Here is a 23,815-nt window from a genome sequence, read left to right as displayed (position 1 = left end):
ATTTTTACGGGGATGGGGCTGAGAAATGTTCACCAAAAATTCTGCTAATTTAGACGAGCAATCAGACCTGAGTACGGTGAAACTTGATGAGGGATCCGGACTTTACGTGAATCCTGGTGGCGGTTTGTGACACCCTAGGAGCCTAGAACACGGGAGCCAATCAGAAATGGGTGCTACACTTGCTACAGGGATTAACTCTCAGTAAAACGGAGCTCTCTCGTCTGTACGTCTCGTCTCTCGTCACTCTCTGTGAAGCTCACCAACTTTGAAGCCTTCCATCAGACTTTTTCGCCAGCTAAAGGCCAGTTTTTCGGCCTTTTCAGTGCCAATTTTCACAAATTCGAATGTTAGAACAAAATTTCAGTATTGAATGAAATCAGCAATGAATACATCAATTCACTTAACCCAAAAACCATCTTGACGTTGGGAAAAGTCCATACATCCACGATAATTCGTAAAGGAGAGAACGGTGTGAGTTGTTTTGCTCTCCTCCTTTCTTACCGAGCGTTCAAGTCACTCGGTAATCGGTATGCACAAGATTCTTCTCTCGTTGTTCTCGTCCAACCTCTCGATTTTCCGTGAAAAAATTGATGACTGAAGCTGAATTTGTAGCATGAATCTCTCCAGGCTGTGAGCACATTTTATTTTAATTCATTCATTCCTCAACTGTTCTGCCCTATAAATTCCGGTATGGTGGTTTTAATCCACGAAATGCTAGGCCTCGGCCTACTGCGCGCCGCCGCACACGGCGCAAATTCCCACAACAAAACGTTCAGTTCCGGCCGAACCGACGTCTTTCCGCTCCGTTTCGCTTGGCTCGTGCCGTCCACGCTTCTTCTCTCACAAATTAATTAGAGTGGGGAGGGAGGGGGGATAGATGATGGGCTAACGACAAATACATGAGCGAACACTAGAAAAAAATTCGCTTGGATCAAGAGTTTAAGCTCTTAAAAAACTTGACAAGAAAAAATACTCCTGATTCAATCGGATTTTGGCTTGAATCAAAAGGAAATCCCCTTAAATTAAGAGGCTCAACCCTCGACTCAAGCGAAAGTTCGATTGAATCAGGAGTATTTTTCTGGTAAAATGTTTTAAGAGTCAGGACTCGAGATCCAAGAGACTTCTCTTTCGACAAAACCTACATTCCAACTGAAAACGCAGCTAAAGCTATCCATTATTTGGACCGATTTATACAGAAACGTACCAGGTCGCATTAAGAGTAAAATGAGCTGACAGTAGTTCTGACATTAATTAGTCGTAAATTTCCTCCTGTCGAGAATTCAAAGTCGAGAAGAAATAATTTGAACGAAAAAAAATCGCTGAACTTGGTCATTTTACATTGGGTTTGATGGAGGAGTGAGACTTAAAACCTTTCCTCCGAGTTTGAAACTTGGTAGAACTTGATGCGATTCTGTTGAGCTCAGTCAAGAATTACAACGCCTTCAGAGCCTTGAGAATGCAACACAAACAACAGCAGACAGCGAATACTTGCATCTGGACATGATGCAACTATTTGTGCATCAAGTTTGGCACTGCTTTGAGAAAGTGGACCCTTGCGGTGATTCAAAATTTGAGTATCGTCGTTCGAAAACGACCTAACTGCAAAAATGTCGAAGAGTCGTTTTATCGCGGGAAAAGTGGGTTTCGAGCGGCTGCACTTTCATGTTTTTTGTGCCTCCGCAGGTGGTTAACAGTGCTTACTTTCGTTCAGCTCAAGAGAGACCGAAAAGAACCGAGCACATCAGCTATTGCCCAATTTAATTGGGCAATTCAATTTTTTCACGGGAAAACGGTTGGTGCGGATTTTTGTGCAAATTTTAGTGAATTTTCCACTGAGTACGAAGTTAGTAGTTTAGTTTTGTGTTCCATAAAAATTTTCAGAGGAATTCGCACAAACACGCTCTTGCACGTTCTCTTATAAAACATCAAATTGCCCAGCTTTTGGCAATAGCTGATGTGGCTTGGTTCCTTTTCACTAAGCGCGGTCTAGTTAAAAACCGCAAAAGTTTCGACTTTCCGTAATTTTTCATGAAAAAACCGTGCGACTTCCGTGCTTCCGTAGCGACCTTTCAAAAATCGTGCTATTTCGGTGTATCCGTACTTCCATTTTTTCCTTTTCCGCACTTTTTTCCCCTGGGAGTTATGTCTTTTCCAAACTGAGCAATTAAGATGACGTAATTACGCGTTTACGTAGTTAGCACACTTGTCGAATCGTTTACTCGGTGCAACGCTTCCGTCGGATCGGCCTCGAGTCAAGTTGAACTTCTAAGTTGCAAGCTTACGTCCATTTTCGATGAGACCTGAAACGTAGCTTTCCTTACGGGCTTCAGAGCTCATCGGAAAATCGACTTGCTGGATTCTGACGATAACCCGTTCGTATTAGCGATATCCTGTGTTTGATGATTTCCAATGGCACGTGGAACGTTGAGCAGTTCGTCGTTCCTTTGACACAAGGACGTGCCTCACTTTCTACGTGAGCCCTGTTTCACGTGTGAACCCGTGCATTCTGGGGCTCATACGGACGGCGAGATACGTCTTTACGAAAGGTGCGACGAGTTGCCCAAACGAGTGGAAACTTTCCTCTTTTCCGTCGCGCGTCGCCGCCGGGAAACGGCCCCTTAATGTTTACATTCGTCAGTAATGAGATGCGGCTTTGCCACGCTCCGCGTGAAAAGTTTTACTCGGATTAGTTCGGTAACTGAATTTTTTTCCCCGATCGATCTGAAAACCCTGCGTAATTTTCTACAAATCGGCAATTTCTGGGACGTACGGATCAATGACGCACTGCGTGCTAATTGTTGACAAAGCTATAGACAAGGAAGACATAAGCTGCCGTGCTAAGGAAAAATGCCGTATACATTTGAGAGTAACCAAATTTCCTCCGATAAAATGTTCATTTCTGAGGAGAGTTATGAATATTTTCCCTTGAAATGTTCAGGTGATTTAGATCTGGTCGCGAAATAAACTGAAGCATTGAACTAACTTTAAAGCAAAATTACCGAACTTCTCCCTGAATTTTGTAGGCAACTGCAGTGAACATTCGACTTCAACCCAGATCAGAAGGTGGGTCAAAAATTTTTGATATCATCTTCATTGCAGCCAACATCATCCGGAGCTAATTTCGAATTTCCGTAACTTTACATGAGAACTCCGCGCGTCTTCCCTTACTTCCGTACCGATCTCAAAAATCCGCGCATTTCCAGTGTATTCGTATTCGTATCTAGAATCGATCGCACTAATTGCATTTAACGGAAAAAAAGCAGTGTTGTCATTTCGCAAGAACCGTCACTGCAGCTGCGTAGCCCGGTAGTGAAGCTTCGGGGCCGCGAACACAACGCACGTCGCGGAATGCGCACCGGTTTACACCATCGGCAGGCGCATTGCGCGCAGCGGCGATGAGATCACAAAAATGTGTCGACTCCAGCTCCCCCCCCCCCCCGCGAGCTTTGAGGGGGGGCCTCGGACAAGGCAACGGGTTCAGACTCGCGGGGCACAGCACCCGCTAAACCTGACCCTGATCCTCCTCTCCCCCCCCCCCCCCCGGCAGCTCGCGGAGACGCTTACGCGAGTCGTTGGTTGTCTCAACGATTCCAACGGTTGTACGAATGCGCATGCCCGGCTCCGTTCGCCGGATCCGGATCTGCGGCGCTGTTGTCGGATTGTGAGGAAAAATCTGCGATTGTTATCAGTAAAAATGGACCGCGTTTAGAAGAAAGGAACCAAGCCACATCAGCTGCCAAATGAAAAGATACATACATGTAAGCCGCTTTCTGAGCGCTCTTTGGCGCTCTGCGACACCCACCCGCCAAAGTCCCCTGTCCTCCCCGAGCCCTTCAGGGAATTGGCACTCCCTCATCTTCCCTAAAACCCCCAGTCGCCACCCTTTCGCTGGGCGTTCTATTCGTTTCCTCCCAGGACTAAGAAGACCCCAATCGAGCATTTTCTCCGGCAGGCTTTCTTCCGTCATCAAAATTTCTTGTTTGAAACCTCAAACCCATTCTAGAGAGCGAATGAAGTTACTAGGAGCGGTTGCAACCCCGTCAAGCCTGTAGAGATCTTCAACAACCGAGGAATGGGATTGATTTGACTCATTTTCTCTGACATTTTCGTCATTATCCCTGACATTTCCCAATTTTCCCTGCACGGAGAAAAAAACTTCGTGCGTGGGACCTAACGTTTAGGTCATATAGATCTTCGAAGTTTTCGGATTGAGCATCCGAACACTTAAGGTCCAGCTGCTTAAGTTTGGATCACACATCTGAAACTTCAGTTCTTACATCTGAAGTACTTTCTCACATCTGGAGTACTTCAGATGTAAAAACTGAAGATTCAGATGTGTGATCCGAACCTCAACAGCTGGACCTTACGTGTTCAGATGCTCTATCTGAAAACTTCAGAGATCCATATGATCTTAACTTTGGGTCCCACGCACGAGGTTTTTTTCTCCGTGTGCCTTTTCAGAATTTTCCCGGTTTCCCCGGTACTTTTCGGGGAAACTTTTCCTATCCAAACGACGTAAGTGCTTGAAGGGAAAATTGAGGGAATTAGATGCTGGTTAGGCAAGCGTGGGGGGCTGAGCCCCCTGCGGCCGGTTTACGGTTCTGTCGGAGCGCGGGCAACGTGCCGTATGTTTTCGTTGCGCGATCCCGATGCGATGCCCGATGCCTTCCGATTTGACGTTGGTGATTAGCGCCGCAGCCCCGCGCGCCAAGACTCGGCTCTCCGCTCGGTGGGACGGAGCACCCACTTTCTGGCTCTACCGACTAGACTTCCGGGTGAAACAATATCAGCGGACTGATTGTTAAAATCGATAGAGACAGCAATAGACAAAGAATACAAAAGGGATATGGAGGGATCCTATTGGTAAAAGCGGATGGTTGCAATGGAGAAAGAAGGTAAGTAAGTGATAGACTAGAGGTACTCAAGACTAACCAACGGTAACCCACCAGAGACCCAATATTTAGTCCATCATTTCCCCCTTAGTCTATAGGAACCACCCATTTCGACCAATTGGATCGCTCCAAACTCCTAAGTCTTCTTTCTTCATAAAATCAACAATCAGCCCGCTAGCTGCAGGCGTCAACTCAGGCGAAATCGAGAAGGGGAAAATAGGTCAAAAGTTGTTAAGAGAAGGTTGAATATCTTCTAGAGAAGCTACTTCGTTCACCCAAGGATGTCGGTAAGAATTGGTGACATACAGGGTGACAAGTTTTTATGGATTTCATAAATCCCCTGAATTTTTCATGACTTTTCACGGTTTCAAACATGTAAATCCCCAACTTTCCCATGAATTTTCAGTGTTTCATATTGGGGAGGTGAGGGGGGGGGACAAAAATCCCCCCCCCCTTCACCGGATTAGCCGAGGTACTATAGCACCCTGGGCCCTCCCCTGGGAGTTTTTTTTTTAAATTCTAGAGCCTTTAGGGGCTCTTGTAGTCTACAAGACAGATTTGGAGAGGATTGATGCCTGGAATTTTGGATATATTACGGCCCTTAAATCTTAAGGTTTGGGCCACTAATATAAAGCAACCCGAGTCCCTGACATCGAGGGCCCGGGAAAACCCTCTAATCCGGCCCCCGACATAACGATCATAACACTTAAGACGAAAGAAAATTCAGCGCAAGGTCTCTTGGCAACAGAATTGATTGAAAATTCAAGAATTTAGAAGGTTTTAAGTTCTCATTGTTTGTCGCTAAAGCGTACGCGTGCGGTAAAAAATAATTGAATTTTTCGGCTAGGGGGAAAAAAAAATCCGATTGGGTACAACAGCGAAATTCCTCGTCTTTTCAGGATTGGACAAAATGCTCTGACTTAATCCAGGTTTTTAATGACTTTTCAAGATCCTGTCACCCAATAGGACGCACTGGAAAAAAACCACATTGGATCTTGAGTCCAGACTCTTGAAAACATTGACAAGAAAAAGGACTCTTGATTCAATCAGATTTAAGCTTAAATCAAAAGGAAATCCGTTCAAATTAAGAGGCTTGGTTCTTGATTTAAGCTTGATTCTGATTGAATCAAGAGTACTTTTTCTTGTCGATGTTTTTAAGAGTCTGGGCTCTAGATCCAATGTGTGGGTTTTTTTTTTCCCCCAAAGCGAATTTTGATATACTTGCTGAATCATTCAGATCATATGAACTATGTAAAACGAGTTCGACGAGAACTTGACTTCGAAAAAAGGGCTTCACTGCTCTCAAAGGTAACACGGCAGGATTTTAAACCGAAATTCATGATGATGTCCCCGGGCAACTCATAGCATCATTTCTTGAGTTACTGTTCCCGTCGAGAGGACGACAGAAAAGCTCAACGATGAGCGTAATAAGCCCGAGCATGGCTGACACTGACAAACGCCCGTGCGGGAGCGACTCGGGCGCACCCCGCGGGGCGCGGCCCCCTGCCCCCCTTCGAAACGCGGGGGTCACCACCCCGATCTCCCGGCTCAATGGGCCGTAGGATCCAGGATTACAACGCTACGCCCTCGTATCCACCAGAGCTGCCGTGTTAAGGGGAAAAAACCGTATCGACACTCGAAAGTTGCCGGCTTTCTACCGTAGAGACGATTCCAGGGTTTCCCTTCGTCAAATGAAAAAGATAAACCTAACATATTGTTAAACTCGATCATAATTACAAAAATTAAAATCAAAACTATCGGAATTACACTGGAAAAAAACACATTGGATCTTGAGTCTAGTTTCTCGAAAACATTGACAAGAAAAAATACTCTTGATTCAGTCGGATTTTTGCTTGAATCAAAACGAAATCCGCTTAAATTAAGGGGCTTGGTTCTTGATTTAAGCTAGATTCTGATTGAATCAAGAGTACTTTTTCTTGTCGATGTTTTTAAGAGTCTGGACTCTAGATCCAATGTGTTTTTTTTTTTCCAGTGTAACTTTTCTGTAATTGAGAGACACACTACTTCTCTACTTGGGGGGCTGGGAGGACAAGGCGCATAAGTGCAGTTTTTGACAAAATCGAATTCATAAACTCAGCTAAGACTAGTTCGAAAGTATATTCTGTGAAAAATTCACATGTAAAATCCAACTTTAAAGAATCAAAAACTGAGTTTAAACATCCAATCTGTCAAAAGCCTACAAGTAATGTAGACATTTTAAACACTTATAACTTAAAATAGAAAAACTGCAAGTTTTAGCAAGGAGATAGGGCTTCATTCGAAGTTTTTCGACTTTTTGGGGAATTTCCTTGATTGCAAAAATATCCGGTGACTTGTACCTCGGAAGAAAATCCAATTGGATTAAGAACTTTTCAATGCGTTACACTGGGGAAAAAAAAACCACATTGGATCTAGAGTATAGACTCTTAAAAACATCGACAAGAAAAAGTACTCTTGATTCAATCAGAATCTAGCTTAAATCAAGAACCAAGCCTCTTAATTTAAGCGGATTTCGTTTTGATTCAAGCAAAAATCCGATTGAATCAAGAGTATTTTTCTTCTCAATGTTTTCAAGAGTCTGGACTCTAGATTCAATGTGTTTTTTTTCCAGTGTACGAACCCTACATTTCATCGGGGGGAATGTGGCAACATCGAAATGCTCATAGGGCGTTTTTCCTTAGCCCGACCGAAGACCATAAAAGCAACGCAGGACATTCGGCCGTATCCGAGCCTCGGTTGCCAGATTTCCCCGGATTTCCCTTTCGGAATCCGCGGTGGGTAAATCGGAACTGGACGGTGTGGCGGCCCTGCTCGGGGCGGACAATGAGCGGACCCGGGGAGCTTCGGGCCTCACCCTTCCGCTCGGGGACGCCGCGCTGCAGGATTTAGCGGAAACGCGAGGGAGTCCCGCGGGATGATTCGGGGATTTTCGGGATATCTCGCAAGCTCGCTCCCGGGCGGTCGTTCCGGAGCGGAACCCCCGGGCAGGTCCGTACACCGGCGACCAAGATCAAAGATGTGGGCACCTACACTCCCGCGATAGCGAAGAGAGCCGTAAGTGCAAAAATGAAGTTTTGAGAAAACGGGCTCAGAAGCTTCTGACCGGAAAATTTTATTGAAAGAAGTCATGTCTGAAAAACCTGGGAAAAAGGCAGTTATTCTGCCGTGATAGCGAAGAGAGCCGTAAGTGCAAAAATGAAGTTTTGAGAAAATGGGCTCAGCAGCTTATGACCGGATATTTTATTGAAGGAAGTTATGTCTAAAAACCTGGGAGAAAGGCAGTTATTCTGCCGTGATAGCGAACAGAGCAGTTTGTAAAACGAAGTTTTGAGATAACGGGCTCCGAAGCTGCTGGCAGGAAACTTTTATTGAAAGAAGCCTCCGTTCTTTGTCAAATTGCCGCTAATCGTCCGAAAGACTCCTAGAAATCGTTCGGATGAATAAAAATCAACCGATTTTATTTCAATTACATAAAAAATGTATTGCATTCAATGTATTGATGCAGGAGAAAATTTTAAAATTCGGGGACAGCCCTTGAGATTACGGATGTTTTACTATGCAATTGAATAAATTTTTACGTTGTTCAAGAATTAGAACGATTAGCCGTCGGCGTGAAGGACTTATTTTACTGAATATCTTTAAATGGAAAACTCAGATTTTAAAATAATCATAACAGTTGTTCATACGAACGAGACTATCAAGAATCATCATTGTTCCATTTGACAAAATGCATTCATGGAACAGCCATTTTGGAAAAGCTTGTTCAGCTCAGCGACAAGTATCTGCCTCTAAATATTCATAGAAACAACACAAGTATAGTTTCCTCAAGTCCAAAGTGCGCATCTTCCGTTGAGACGTTGAAAATTTTAACTTGTGGTTTATTTGTTTAAAAAAAAAAAATGACAAAGTATTCTCCACTCCTTGAAATTTTTAGTTAATTTTTCTCCCTCGTTTAAAATGATGCATAAAAAGTCCAAGGCGATTAAATCTTGAGTTCTTTTTGAAGAAAATAAAACATGATCGGAGATTTTAAAATGTTGCAATAGGGATGCGCATTAATCGATTCAACCCATCGGCAATCCCTTCAAAGAATAGGAGTAAACGAGAAGTAGGACGACTGGAGGTTTTTAAAACTGGGCCTTCCCACCGAAGAGAATCGGCAAAAACTGCCGGATGAAAACAAAATCGCACTTGTCACGGTTGCCACAGAATTTAGAAAATACAATTCCCTGACGTTTCCCTCACACATTTTGGTGAAATACCCTGACAATTGAAGATGTGACGGACAATTAAGAGGGCATAATTGAAAATAGTATTGAGGCAAAATTTCTTGTTCAAAATCTCAAACCCATTTTGGAAAGCAAATGAAGGTGATTTAACAAATTTTCCCTGACATTCTCGTCATTTTCCCCGACATTTCCTGATTTCCCTGACTGTGGCAACCCTGACATGTCACTGTGCGGAGAGTGCGTCGCTTCAGACCAAACTCAGGAACAAAATTCATCAGGGTGTCTACTAAAACAGGCTGGTCAAAAATAAGTACTTTTTCAGTACATCCTCAAGAAATTCAGTACTTCCTCCAACAGAAAAATTCCGTACTTTTTCAGTACTTCCATTTGACGAAATTTGAAATTGAGGCAAACATGACAAAAAATTCCGGACTTTTTTTGCAGAATTTCCGCACTTTTTCAGTACTTCCGCCCTCAAAAAATCAGTGCTATGTCCGGACTTTCCGCACTTGTAGACACCCTGATTCATCGAAATGGCAAGTTTCCTACTAAAAAACGTTGCGCTGTCCAGTGCGCTGTAAAAATCGCGGATGGAGGATGGATTCATTAAGCTGCGGCTAATCGTCGGAAAAATGCCTTGTGTCTGCTGAAACGAGGCATTCCGAGATAAGAAAACCCTTCGCAGAGCAAAATGCTTCGTAAGCCAGCGCTCGATCTAGATTTAGAGCCTTTCGCGCTAATCGGTGGGTAATGCGGTATGGTAATGCTACACATGAGCATGGGAACGAGCGACTCGTGGAACAACCAGCGTTGCGCCTACACGAGGCGAAAACTCAGTGCGAGAGGGGTTGCCATTGCGACTGAAAAAAAGTCAACTTTCAGAGGTTCTGAGCGCGCGTCTTTGTACATAGAGTCACAGAAAACCTTAGAAGAGGTACTATTGAGAGGATGATAAAACTTCAACTTCCTGGTTGTCAAAATTTCTTGATTTTCCGATTCCCTGGCTTTTTTAAAAAGCGTTTGAAAGCTAAGCCACGTTGCACCAGGGTTGCCGCAGAATTGGGAAAATTGAATTCCCTGACATTTCCCTGATTTCCCGGACACATTTGGGTGAAATTCCTTGACAATTGAACAAATGCCAGATGGTTATAAGACATCGTTAGAAATAGTTCTTAGGCAAAATGTGTTGTTGGAAACGTCAAACCTAGTTGAGACAGCAAATAAGGGTGGATAGACGATTTTCCCTGACATTTTCGTCATTTTCTCTGACTTTTCAAAATTCCAGATTTTCCCTGACTTTTCAAAATTCAGTGAAAATTCCCGGTTTTCCCGGTATTCTCTGCCTGTTGCAACCCTGAGAAGCACACATGATTTTGTCAAAAACCAGCCCTGCATGCAAGAAATCCGTAATCTCCGGTTTTTCGCGGGTAAATCCTGGACTTCTGGCTCTCGACTATTCCCGTCCCAAGCCCAGGATCAAAATCAACATGACCCAAGCTCCACTCGATCGTGTCGGGGCGGTTTTCGGGCCGGTCGGACAACGCTGGTCGGGCGCCGCGACGCGACGCGGGCAATTGAATAATTGGCATCGCCCGGGAGTGAGTCATGAGTCATGCGTCTGTCTCTCTCCCGCGACAGACATCGCGGTTCATCGCGCTCCGGCACTTCCAGCAGCAGCGTCGTCTTCGTCCCGCGCTCCCGGGTTCAACCCGTATTGCGTCACTCACGCCCTGGATTTCCTCCACTCATCCTTCATCGCTCCCGACTTTCAAGCCTCAGCATGCTCCATATCAAATAGTTCACGAGAGTCCCTTCCGAATCGCCGTTAGGCAAAAAGCGTTGCAGCTCCGTACAGTTAGAGTCCCTTTATACTGAGAGTCAAGACAATGTGAATCCATTTCTGATTGGTTCCCGTATTTTAGGCCTCCACAGTGTCACAAACGGGAATAAAGATTACATTTTCCCCAATTGCAAAGATTATAATCTGGAATGGACCGAGGAATTACGGGTTCGACAAGGAACAAACGGAATGAGGGAAGGAACGAAGAAAGGGATTCGAGAATGGGCCGATCAAAGATTACAAAAAACGTTCAATTTCTGTAATCTTTATTCCCGTTTGTGACTCCATGAGGGGGTGTTGTCTTGACTCTAAAGGGACTCTACGTACAGTTAGTCATTAAGGAAACGTTCCTAAGTTACATAACGCTCTACGGGGGAGTAGGGTCCCTTTGTGCTGAGATTTAAGACAATATCAGTGGCGTGGCATGCTTTGCGATACATCGATCGATTTGTCATTTAATCTTATGGATAAGGATCAATATTAACAGGATGTTCGCAGCGAACACCTTAATAACCGATTCTTTACCACGGATTCAAATAAGGAAATATCGATGATCGATCATTCACGCCACGCCACTGGACAATGTGAATCCATTTCTGATTGATTCCCGTATTTCAGGCCTCCACAGTGTCACGAAAGGGAATAAAGATTACATTTTCACCGATTGCAAAGATTATAAACCGAAATGGACCGGAGAGTGGGGGGACGGTAAGGAACAAATGGAATGAGGGAAGGAACGGAGATAGCAATTCGGGAACGGGTCGATCAACGATTACAAAAAAAGTCCGATTTGTGTAATCTTCATTCCCGTTTGTGACATCCATTTAAGCCGCGTTGTCTCAACTCCCTCTATAAAGGGACACTGGAAAAAAAACACATTGGATCTAGAGTCCAGACTCTAGAAAACATCGACAAGAAGAAATACTCTTGATGCAATCAGTTTTAAGCTTAAATTAAGAACCAAGCCTCTTAATTTGAGCGGATTTCCTATTGATTTGAGCTTAAATCTGATTGAATCAGGAGGCCTTTTTCTTGTCAATGTTTTCGAGAGTCTGGACTCTAGATCCAATGTGTCCCCCCCCCCCCCCCCCCCCCCCCGTGTAGAAATCGTTCGGATGAATAAAAATCGACCGATTTCATTTTAATTACATAAAACATGTGGACGGTATAAGTCTGCACTCCGCGATCACATAACTTGGTTTGCGACTTCGCAGACTTCCTTTCATACTTCATTTTTTAAACGGAAAACTACTCAACGGCAATTTTTTAAAACTGCCGTGATTTTCCTTCTCCGTGCAACGATCAATCAGATTTAAGCTTAAATCAAGAATCAAGCCTCTTAATTTGAGCGGATTTCCTTTTGATTTGAGCTGAAATTTGATTGAATCAAGAGTCCTTTTTCTTGTCAATGTTTTCAAGAGTCTGGACTCTTTTTTTTTCTCTCTCTCTTCCCAGTGGACTCAGAATCCCCCAAGTTCGATTACATCAATATTCCTCCGATGAGCGTAATTCGATTCCGAAACATGGGCGGCGCGTTCCGAGCCAGGAACGCATCCACGGACGAGAAAAAACGCGGGACCCGGGGGACAGGACGAGGGGGTTAGGGCGGGGGGAGGGAGTCCCGGGGACAGTTCGTCTGCCATTGTCCCAGATTTCAACCGGGAGCGCCCCCCTTCCCGACGGCGCTGGGGCCCCTCGCCGGTGGCCCCCCTCCGTCCCCGGGGCCCCGATGCACTCGAGATCTCACTCGACAGCTTTCATGCACATGGTGCCGAGCCAGAGAGATGGGTCCGGAGATGTTCTCGCCATCGTCCTCAGTGTTCGAATCCGGCAAGCGCCATGCGTAAAATGCGCCTGGATGTTTGGACCGCGTAAGGCAGAGAGGAATCATATCGCTAAATTTAGTAGGGCAATTCAATTGTTTACATGAAAACAATTTCGCGGATTTTTGTGCAAATGCCGGTGAATTTCCTATTTGGTATGAAGCAACTTCCTTGAATTTTCGGAGAAATACACACTAACTTTCTCTTGTAAAAAATTCAATTTCCCACTTAAATTTGGCAATGATATGTACAGTGACGAGGCGTGAATGATCGATTATCGATAATTCCCCATTACCCGATGTCCAAGAATGTTCATTAATGAAAGTTCTTCCGCGAAAAAAAGTCTTATGCCCGAACTAAGTCTAATACGTGCTCTACAAACGATTGGTCGTAAAAATTGTAAAAAATAAATCACTCTGGATACTTTTAATTCATATGTTGGCTGCCCATTGGAGCCTAGAAAGATCCATGATCTATCCTTGAGGTCCAGTTACACGATCAAATTGGGCCTCTTCTTGGTCGCATCCTCACCTCAGGTCTTTTTCCACCAATCAGAGCTTCAATTGGACGGAGTTAAACAGAAAGGAACCAAGCCACATCGGGATCGAGCCGAGAAAAAAAGGTTTAAAGTTTAGCTCCTGCGTAAGACTCAATGTAAAAGATAAACTTCAAGTTCAATTTCTGCGAAATTTGTTCCAACAAAAACTTTGAATTTTTGGCTATTTATAGTAGAGCAGTGGTTGAGTTCAAAACCACTCATAACTCAATTTTTTTCAAAATGTGGGTTGGTTCCTTTCTGCTTAACTCAGTCCAATTTGAAAGTGTAACTAGACCATAAAAATTACCGACAAATCTGTATTCTCCCTACGAGCAACGAAGGTGTATTCTCCCTACGAACAACGAAGGTACTCGAGTTCTTGACAAAATTCATTATTTTCTGTGTTAATTCATTCCAGTTAGGAATTTTTTCTCATACAGGAAATTCCCATGTGGAGTTAATTAAACACAAAGAAACAGACGCTTTATGTGAAGAAAAAACATGTATCAGTAGTTCTGAAACTGAGCTAGGTATCGTGGTTCCTAATTGAATCGGTGGGTTACCAAAGGGCTCAAGCGCAGATATAAAAGTACGAAAAAAAAACATTAAAAACTGTATGAACCAACCCATTTTAAATTGCAAGTTAATCAATAATGTGATTAGATAATTCATCGCTTTAATATTTTAAAGCAATGAGATTAATAAGGGGTCAATTAAAACGGTTATTACAATTTTTCTGGAATTCTCATTTTTGGCTCTTGTGCCATTCTGTGACCAACCGATTCAATTGCAAAATGTAATCTAACTCATCTGTAACATGCGCAACCTCATGGTAACTGCCACGAAGTTCAAGAACTTCGGCGGGACACGGCCTCAAGAACCCATTCGAAAACATGAATCGGACTGCCCCCGAAAATAATGCGCGCCGGTAAACCGGTAACCGACCGACCCTCGCGGCTGGGACGTTTCGATGCGACACAAAGAGCCGCTTCCAAATGAAAGGAGAAAAAAAACCGAAATGAAACGGCTCCTTTCAAGAAACACTAACGACTTTTTCGTCCAAAAATCAACGTCTAGCCCCTTCGCCGCGCGATGGGCGGTGGGGATGAAAGCTGCGGAGAGGGGAAGGGGACGCCGTTTCGCAAGTTCGGATTTAAATCTCGGATCATCTTCGAGGGGGTATTCGTATTTGTTGGGTACTCATTCTGGTCCATTCGAAAGCCTTTTTCATTTATTCAAAATTTCAGTACCTGTATACGCAGAGTGTTACTTGAAATACTCGATGAGGACTGGACGCAGCCCAAATTTCAGAAGAGAAAGATTACTGCCGTGATAAGGAAGAACGCCATATGAGCTATTAGACTTCGACAAATCACGAATTTTTCGAGAGTATTTCTCTTCATACTTTTCAGAGGATTTCATTCGTAACTCGATCTAATGTCTGAAAATTTCAAAGAAAAATATTCAGAATTTTCGTAAGCATATATATTTTCTGCGAAGAAATTTGACGACATTCGAATGCTCTTATGGTTTGTTTACTAGGCACGGCAAAGTAGAGGATTAGGTAATTTTCACTAACACATTTAACAGACTTTGTTGTGCTAGTTTCGCTATTGCACCTAGGAAATCATAAACGCGTGATTAGGCTTGTGATGAAAAGGATTTCCTATCTAAGTTCATATTGTCGGAAGGTGAATGGTAATCGTTTTTTAGCCAAATTCCGTGCGATTCACCAGGATTGTTTTTCGCAAATTTTGCACTTCAAGGTCAAAACTAGTTATCCTGAAGGGGGGGGGGGGGGGGACCAAAAAATCCCAACAGGAGACGACTCATGGAAGTAGCATAAAGGAAACTCAACATAGTATTGTCAGATGCCTAATTTTTCTGCTATTTCGAGAGTCCGCAACGATTTAAACACATTTAGATATTGCATGTATCAGAAAATTGGCAGTGTCACGAAAAAATTAGTGGTTGTTTCCTTCGTAGACACGATAGACAACATTGGGACTAAGTTAAGGTAAACGAGAAACAATAAAAGCTGCAGTTTGTGTAGCATGCGACGGATACTATCCTGGATGCAACTATTCGGGCTCCACGGATGTCCGTGTTGCATACGCGCGGAGTTGAAGGCGTTTTGACTCTACACACTGGGCGCCGCCGGCGAGTCAATGAGTGAGGTCGGACAAAGTGTGGAAACGTTACAAGCTCACATCATCGGTATCAATATGGCACGTAAATGATTCGAGTAGTTTTATGGATTTTCTCGTATTTCCTTCAAATATTGTCCCAAACAATATATTACCTGAAGAAATCAAGCAAAATTGGTTTTACGAACATCTATCCCATTCTGAGGGGCCAATGAGGGTGGCTTAACTGCTTTTCCCCGACACTTTCGTCATTTTCCCTGACTGTGACAGTCCTGCCCTTGATTTCTAAGCCTATTCTAAGGGGCAAATGAGGGTGGCTGAACTGTTTTTCCCCGACACTTTCGTCATTTTCCCCGACATTTCCAGCTTTTCCTTGACATTTCCAGGTTTTCCCTGACTTTTTTCAAAGTCCCTGACTGTCACAGTCCTGCCCTTTATTTCTTAGTCAATTCTAAGGGGCAAATGAGGGTGGCTGAGATGTTTCCCCCCGACACTTTCGTCATTTTCCCTGACATTTCCAGGTTTTCCCTGACATTTCCAGGTTTTCCCTGACTTTTTCAAATTCCCTGACTGTGACAGTCCTGCCCTTGATTTAAACTGGCAAAGGCCGCCTCTTGCCGTTCATTTCGCAAGACGCCGAATCCGAAGTGTCGGTCGTTTCGTTTTCGTCGGCGTCCCCTTCGCCTTCTTCGCCGACTCCCTGGTCCCGTCTCGCGGATCACAATGTGCACGTCTTGGGGTCCGTCCTCCGGGTCCGGGTCCGACTCGCGGCCGGGCCGTCGCGGGAAGAAAGGGCGCAGCAGATGGGACCCCGGGTCCGCGGCGCTGTTGCCATTCTTCGCTTAAAATCCCCCGGATTTCCATTGTTCCACCCGAGAGCATGCCGGCGACGTGGCGACGGGGGTGCGGGGACCGGGGCGGCCACCTGGACTAACCGAAACTCGGAGGCAGCTTGCGACTTGCGCCCCGGACGGCGCACAGTGGAACAAAATAATGGGAGAAATCGGACAAAATGTGGAAACTTTAAACGCTTTTAACTCCGTTAATATAAAAATTGGATGTTCTAAAAGTGGGTCTATTGGTTTCCTAGCGGAAGTTTCTTCTGAAAGCATCCCTTGAAATTTAAAATGTGACGAAATGAACATTGAAATTAGCAGTTTTGGTTAAAAATTTCATGTCCGACATCTTGGGTTGACTCGATCCACTGTGCGGCGGCGGAGGACGGGTACACACACCTGCCCGCGAAGCACGCGCGCCAACGGCCGGGCTGGATCGGGCCTCCCGTCCACTAATTTCCCACCCCGTCGTTGTCGAATACGCCTCCGAAATCACCTCTTTTTCACCGAACGGTGGCTAGAGCACCACGGGTATACGTATACAGGGAGAAAAATCTATGGCTTAATAAACCAATGGACCACTAGACAAGACCAAAATTTCCCGTGAAACTCGACTTCGGCAACGAAAATTACTGGAATTAACTCGTGACCAAGGTATTAAATGATCCTTGACCGTGAATTTAAACCTCCCGCCCATGAAAACTGAATGGTCTAAGTGAGGCAAATTGCACACTAAGCATTACCGTGGCAGTCTCTGAGATACGAAAATATGACGACCTCAATCTTGACGCTTTAGCTCAGCTATGGCAAATTGTTTACACTTGAACAATGAAGGGTAAGGAGCAATGCTCAACTGAGAAGTTGGCCACAACTGTTGAATGGCGCGATTTGACTCACGTAGAGTATTGCGTTATCGTCAGATTCAGGACAAAGTAGGTATTATCACAAGCGCCATGCATGCGACATTTCAAAATTTCCGCCGCTATTTTATTTTTTTAACAGAGAAATCGTTGGTTGAATCAGTTTGAAAATTTCACCGACTTTATAAGGCAGTACGAAAAAAATTCAGTGAAATTTTCGGACGGCTTCGTTGAACAATTTCTCCGTGAAAAAATAAAATGGCTCGGGACATTTTGAAACGTCGCATGCGCTTGTGATGCTTTGGCCGGAAGATGACACAATGCCCTCAATTCTTTACTTTCACCTAGAAGACATCTCTTAAACATGAATAGTTGCTCTACAGATCATGCTTAGCACAACGCGGTATCAAAACTGAAGCACTAAAGATGGTCAAATCCAAATCCTACGTCTGCCATTTAGGATCCCTGCAGTACGGCTCGCCTCTGGAGCCGCAAACGGGTGAGGTGCTGAGAGCCAGGACGGTCGAAGCGCCTTCACTTTCGTACGTACGCAACACGGACATTCATGGAGCCCGAATAGTTGCATCCAGGGGTTGAATGAAATTAGTTATTTGTTCATTGCATCCGACACTAACTGAAGGCTCTTCGCTTTTTTCTGCACTGTAACTGGAATGCAGCGCCTATACGTAGGAAACAACTCTCTATCTTTCGTCATAATTTTGTTTTTTCTTCTTCTTCCCTTTCTTTATAAAAAAGAGAAAAATCACAGAATAGCAGAGGCTCGAATCTTCGGCAAATCCTCATGCAAACACATCACTCCACTCGGAAGAAATTTACATAAGAATCGGCCTGATAGGTATTCAGATCTCACGGGTATAAGAAATCAGAAACAGCCTCTATTTTTCAATACCCACATAGGAGATTGGACGACGCAAGCGGGAGATTTCAGTAATTGAAATTTGTTCACCACTTAAAATTTTCAGTTCCTATCTCTGAATTGAAAATGTGAAAATATTGAATATATCTCTGAATTTATCCTTGGCCATGACTTGAAATTGGCCCAACTAAGTAAACGGATTTAAAAAATACATCAATGAATAACTCCGAGGTTATTTTAAATTATCTTTGCTGAGAAGGCGACCGACCATTAAGAATTCAAAGTTGTTTTACGATTTTTTTTCCTACTATCTTCAACGTTCCTAAACTTAACGTTTTACTGCACTATTTTTTTGCACCTTTCTGCAAAAATTAAAAGCCTTGGTTACGTAAGGAGGAATCCTTCGGCAAATTGATAAAGAATTTACATCGAGTAATAGGAAATGAAAGAAACTTTTCCAATCCTTAGAGCTCTATAGAACTCAAAAAAGATCTCGCTACCGAGGATAACTACTGGGTAGCAAACTGATTTAAGAGAGGGTCCTGATTGTGTAGGAACCAAGACTTCTTAGGTATTAAAACCATCAACATTGAAATACTTTCTATAGATAAAAGTCTACGAAGATAGTCTAACGAGAGAAAAACATAAGAAGTAACTTTTCCCAGCAAACTTTGCTACAAAATCAGCAGAATACGACCAAATCAGCGGAAGATTTTCTTAGTAGTCCTCTTCCGAGAAGGAGTTAGTTTTTTCTTGTGCAATTTTCTCGTCTGTGCTGGTCAATACTGAAACTAGAAATTAATATGACTTGCCATTACATCAGATTCCATCATTTTTGGCGGGCACTCGTGTTCCTCTCTCTGATGCATTTTGACACCCCTTAAGGCTATCTAAATTTCGTAAACCTACTTAGTCAATGAAGTCGTTCCTCTCTGCATAATAGGTTGAACTTCCAGTTTCAAGAAAAAGCGATTGCAGTCTTCTTGAAAAATTCAAGCTTACGATGACACTACAAAACTAAGAGCAATTTCGGCACTATCTCAAAACATTCAGAGAGAAAATAGGTAGAGGGACAGAGATAAGACATCAGACTATAACAGGCAGCTCTGTCTGTTGGCTGAAATATGAAATAATAAGGAGTAAGTTGCACTATCATCAGACAAAAACATAAACAAAATGGGCATGCATTTCAGGTAGGTATTGAGGAAAGGGAGGGGGCCTTTGAATTCCAATTGCCTCATGATTATCAGATCGAGAAGAAATAGATGGTCCTGTAAATTACTGATAAGCGAGCTTGATTACAGAGCTGACCATATTCGAAGGGTGGCCTAGCAGGTGATGAACGCAGGAGAAATCCCTCCCATTAGAACTTGTCGCAATCTTTACACAAACTAGGAGTCATCAAACACAAAGCCCCGGCTAACATACAATACAACAAAGTGGTAATTGATAATATATATTTAACAATGTTACACTTGAAAGTCTAGAGAGTCACTGGCTCCATTCTAACCAGCTCTAGCCCAAAACAATGCGCCCGTTCTCATGCATGAGCGCATCAAATCATTATACAAATTTGCACACAGAGCAATTAAAACTTAGGTAGGACTAATTTATTGAAGAGTACCTTGATACGAACGTGAGTCTATGGCAGAGACAATATCACACATTCGAGAGGAAATTGCTCTCTAAATACTACACTTGTGGCATTCTCACAATTCACATGTTCATAACCTAAAAGTCAACAAATGACTTCCACAGAAGAACTGGATCTTCCCTGAAACGATCGAGTAAAAAAACTGAACTTGGCACGGTCCACGTAACAGCCTGATCAAGAGTTCATTGTGAAATCACTCAAGGAAATTTGATAATGATAATCAGCGACGACCAGCGAGATGAGGCTGATAGAAGCATGGCATGCATGTGATAAAGACTAGCTCATTCAACGCATTTAATTCGACGACGCAGCAAAACGTTCGCCGGGAACGGTCGAACTCGTCAGCATTTTAGGCCGAAACAATAATTCCAATCAAAAAAAAAAAACATCCGTTAGAGATGTGATCAAGAATTTCAGGGAAGATCGTCACGTTCTGCTCGGAGAATCGCCATGCAGTTCCCAGAACAATGGAATTCGGATGGGGTGCATCTCGAAGCATAACGAGTTCGGAACTTTGGTTCCAAAAGTTCTTTGGGCGCCGGTTTTGATATTAAAATGTGTAAAATTCTTACCGTGACCACGTGAATTGAATCGGCAGGCGAAAGACCTTGAAACACTACGGCGAGACACATGCGGACTTCCATCGAGACAAATTGAACAAAACAATTCGTCGAGTTTCGTGAGGTTGGGAAATGAGGGAAGCAGGGGGAACACATGACGAAATCGACGCACTGCGCATGAGCGAGGCAAATATCCCGCCAAGAAATGCTTCGATTTGATTGGCCGAGACGACGTTGCCATGGTAGAGGGCGCGCTTGACGAAAAGTTTCCGCGAAATTTGAATCGGCGCTCCCTGCCTCTACCAGTTACACGAACTTTTTTAATCGCGTCTGCTTTTTTTTATCTCACAACTAGTGACAAAGAGTCTTCAGAGATCAAAATTTCCAGTTGTAAATCCCCCCCCCCCCCTTTGCATGCGTTCCTCACAAGCGAACTTTTCAGCCAGAAAAATTGTATCATTCGTCTACTAATTGAGCCTACCTAAAAGGTGAATTTTCATCCAATATTCAATCCAACCACATTAAACACAGAAAAAAATTAAGCTTAACGTTGTACGTGACATCACACATGCCAATGGCTGAAATCAAAAGACACGTACCCCCGCTCCATTACGACGTTTCAAAACCTCAGGTTTAATATTATTTATTAAAGGGGAAACAACTAAAATATTTCCTCGGAATTTTCTGTGAAAAGGCGAGGAAAATTAACATAAAATTCCTAGAAAAGCAGTTAAATTTTCTTTGAAAGAATAAAATAACAGCAGAGATTAAATTCCAACATACGTATTAACTCTAATTTTTCAGAGGGCAAATAATCGGGCAGACTTTGACTTCAGCCATCCAGGTCTTATTCTTGTGTCTTCATCACAGTTATAATGAGATTGGGTTGTCCCAAAGGGAACTGAAGCAGAACATGGCAATTTTACTGAAATTTTGCCGCTTCTTCTTTTACCGTAAAATAACAGAGGGCTAGCTAATAAAGAAATCTACGAAGAATATTTTAAATTCATGGAAATTTGTTAAGATTTGAATGAGAAAGACTCTTTGTACTTGTTTGTCAGGTTCTACTGCAAGATAGAAACTGCTCAGTTCTAACAGTATTGCAAGGCTCTTGATTTCTTATTATTGTTAAATTAAACACAGTTCAAATAGAGCTTACTTACCGCTATCTGAACTTAACTGTGGTGTGAGAGATTAAAAAGGTTCAAAGTTGAAAAAAATGAGAAGGTACTAAAAAATTAACTTAGGATTTCACCATTGATAATCAACTACCATTTTTCAAATAATTATAATAATGATAAAATTGTGGGCTGGCATTTTTTCTTCACAAAAAATTTGCAAAACTATCAGTCATTCCTTAAATTTTTCATGATTACTTACTTTTTGTGTCAAAAACTTATGATGTGCTTTAGATGTAGATATTCTCATTCCAACTAGAAATATGAAATTTAAGGATTATATATGCATGATACCCAATGATGTATATGAAAAACACGAAGTGAGGCTATTCAAAACTTCAAAATCAAAGAACTCAGAACTGAAGTATAAAAAAAAAAGCCTGGAATGAGATACACAACTGAAAATTCAGTCGTTGTAGGATCTGAATTGAAGACTTCCTCATCTGATAAGATGTCAACTGGGGCTAAGATCTCTTCACGGTTGAGGAACTTGGGACAATGCTTTGTACACACCCTACGTCTGTTCCTCCTTATACGGGTTCATTGATTCACTCTAGCATTTGCGCTGGGTCTCATCACTCTGATTCATTTCTGGTTTCTTCAAATTTACAGCTGACAGCCTCATTTACCATGTGGGTGTGGTATGAGTCCATTTCCTGTGAGCTACAGAGAGCTTTAAACTTCATTCATGAAAATTCCAACAGGATTTGCAACAAGAGGAGTGTGATGGCCAAGGAAAGCAGCATTGGGATAAAAGATGGATGAAACATAAAAGTTATGTCATCAGTTTCTTGGTTAGTGAAATGTTCGTGTACTCATCAAAGCAGTAGTACCTGTGACTCACTTTGAGTTATCAGTATTAAGGTTCCATTTCCTATGGATGGTGACGGATGGATTATGATAAGTGAATGACTACTGCCCAGCGAATATGTGGTTGCAAAAATGTAGCAACGTTACTGCCAAAATTAACACTGCAGCAACATTTTCAAAACAATTATCCGACATTATTTTTGGCAGTTGCCAGGTGAATACACTCTGAAACTTTTTATCTCCATTGTTGTCCCAAACTATTTTTCTGGTTCTGTTTTAATTTTTTGCAGGAAAATGAGCAAATTTTATTGCTTAAAGTACAATATGGAAATAAGAGAGTCATAGAATGGGTATTCATTAAGACGGAGAAGATTGCAAAAATACTCAATTACGTTGCTTAGTTTGTAAAATATACAAATAGAGCATGACAAAAAGTCTGTAATCACAAACTGGTATTTACAGTTTCCAAGTTAAGCTATTAAATTTGTTTGAAATTAAACAGGTGACAGCACCAGCTGCTAGGCTTTGCCTCCTGTAGAAGAATCAGATCTTAACTATCCGGGTGTAAGCAACTTTAAAAATTGAAGACTTCGGTGAAGCAGAATGTGAGTATTTAAAATTTTTCTGATTTTCAGAGGAGCATGTTTGGTTTTTTCAATTTACTTGAGTTACTGAGTTACCGAGTTCCTGAGGTCGATTTTTTGGCCAACTTCAAGTATTGGGAGAAATGAATTTATTTCAAAATCACTTATTTCAATCATCATAAAGAAATTTTTTTACCTATCACTTACCTCCTTCGCTCATCTGTAGCTTACCTAAACTATGATTTTTTATTTTTTTGAAAAAAAAATAAATGCAGAATTTAAAGATATGGCTATCATGAAATTCAAAGAACATGTACCTTAATTGGATCGCATTTTGCGAAAAGGAACCACGAGAATTGTAATGTTGCTAAGAGTGTGCAACTTCTTTTGTCTTGAAAAAAAAACCCGATTATTCATTGTCAGGTTCTATTTTACTCGCTGAAAACTGTGAATCTAAGTAAAAAATTACCATGTAAATTTCATATTATCTCTTGATTTCAGTTATTTTGCTGCAAAGGATAATGTGCACAATCTTAGCATCATTGCAATGCTTCTGGTTCCTTTTTGCAAAATGCAATCCAATTGCAAAGTTTTGAACTTGCACTAGGCACTGCTTTATTATTGAAAGACAAAGGAGCTAATGCTATTTTTAGAAATTTTTATGAAAAACCCTTTAGAAAACGTAGAAAAGTCATTAAAGATTTCAGGAAATGATGTTCAATCACTCGCCTTTAAAAAACAAAAAGTGACAAAGGCACCTATAGTGTTACAGATTCAGATGAATGTGTGTTCTAACTTACATTATTGATAGTTGATCTTTGGTAAAACTTTAAAAATGACAGAGAATAATTTCAGTTTTATCGATATTTCAGGCAATTTTTCCCATTTAAACAGTATCCAATACACACAGAATTTTCCTAATAAATCTTAATTCCTCATTGTTGAGCTTTGAGACTATTTTTGAAATTTGATGAGGAATTGGGTATA

At 42.4% G+C, this 23,815-nt stretch overlaps 1 protein-coding gene and 1 long non-coding RNA gene across 3 annotated transcripts in view; one reads left to right on the top strand and one right to left on the bottom strand.

Annotated features, from left to right (window-relative positions):
* Nucleotides 1–20,497, bottom strand: part of LOC140224887 (uncharacterized) — a 49,202-nt gene extending 28,705 nt beyond the window's left edge. The window contains exon 1 of one of the 2 annotated variants that reach the window (XR_011900107.1): nt 19,667–20,061. Coding sequence is in view for 1 of the 2 variants with exons in the window: in XM_072301919.1 (XP_072158020.1) it covers nt 20,269–20,497 (229 nt within the window). In the remaining variant the exon portion in view is untranslated. Of the gene's footprint in view, nt 1–19,666; nt 20,062–20,268 lie in introns of those variants that run through there. The other variant, XM_072301919.1, reaches the window with a different exon arrangement.
* Nucleotides 20,498–20,602: 105 nt separating this feature from the next.
* Nucleotides 20,603–23,751, top strand: LOC140224888 (uncharacterized). The gene is made up of 3 exons (XR_011900108.1): nt 20,603–20,744; nt 22,047–22,228; nt 22,747–23,751. It is a non-coding gene; the product is annotated as an uncharacterized lncRNA (long non-coding RNA).
* The last annotated feature ends 64 nt before the right edge of the window (nt 23,752–23,815 follow it).

Source organism: Bemisia tabaci, chromosome 6 (assembly GCF_918797505.1).
Source record: "Bemisia tabaci chromosome 6, PGI_BMITA_v3".
Lineage (NCBI taxonomy): Eukaryota > Metazoa > Arthropoda > Insecta > Hemiptera > Aleyrodidae > Bemisia > Bemisia tabaci.
Note: the sequence above shows the minus strand (reverse complement) of the source record. Positions and strands in the feature narration are given on the sequence as shown.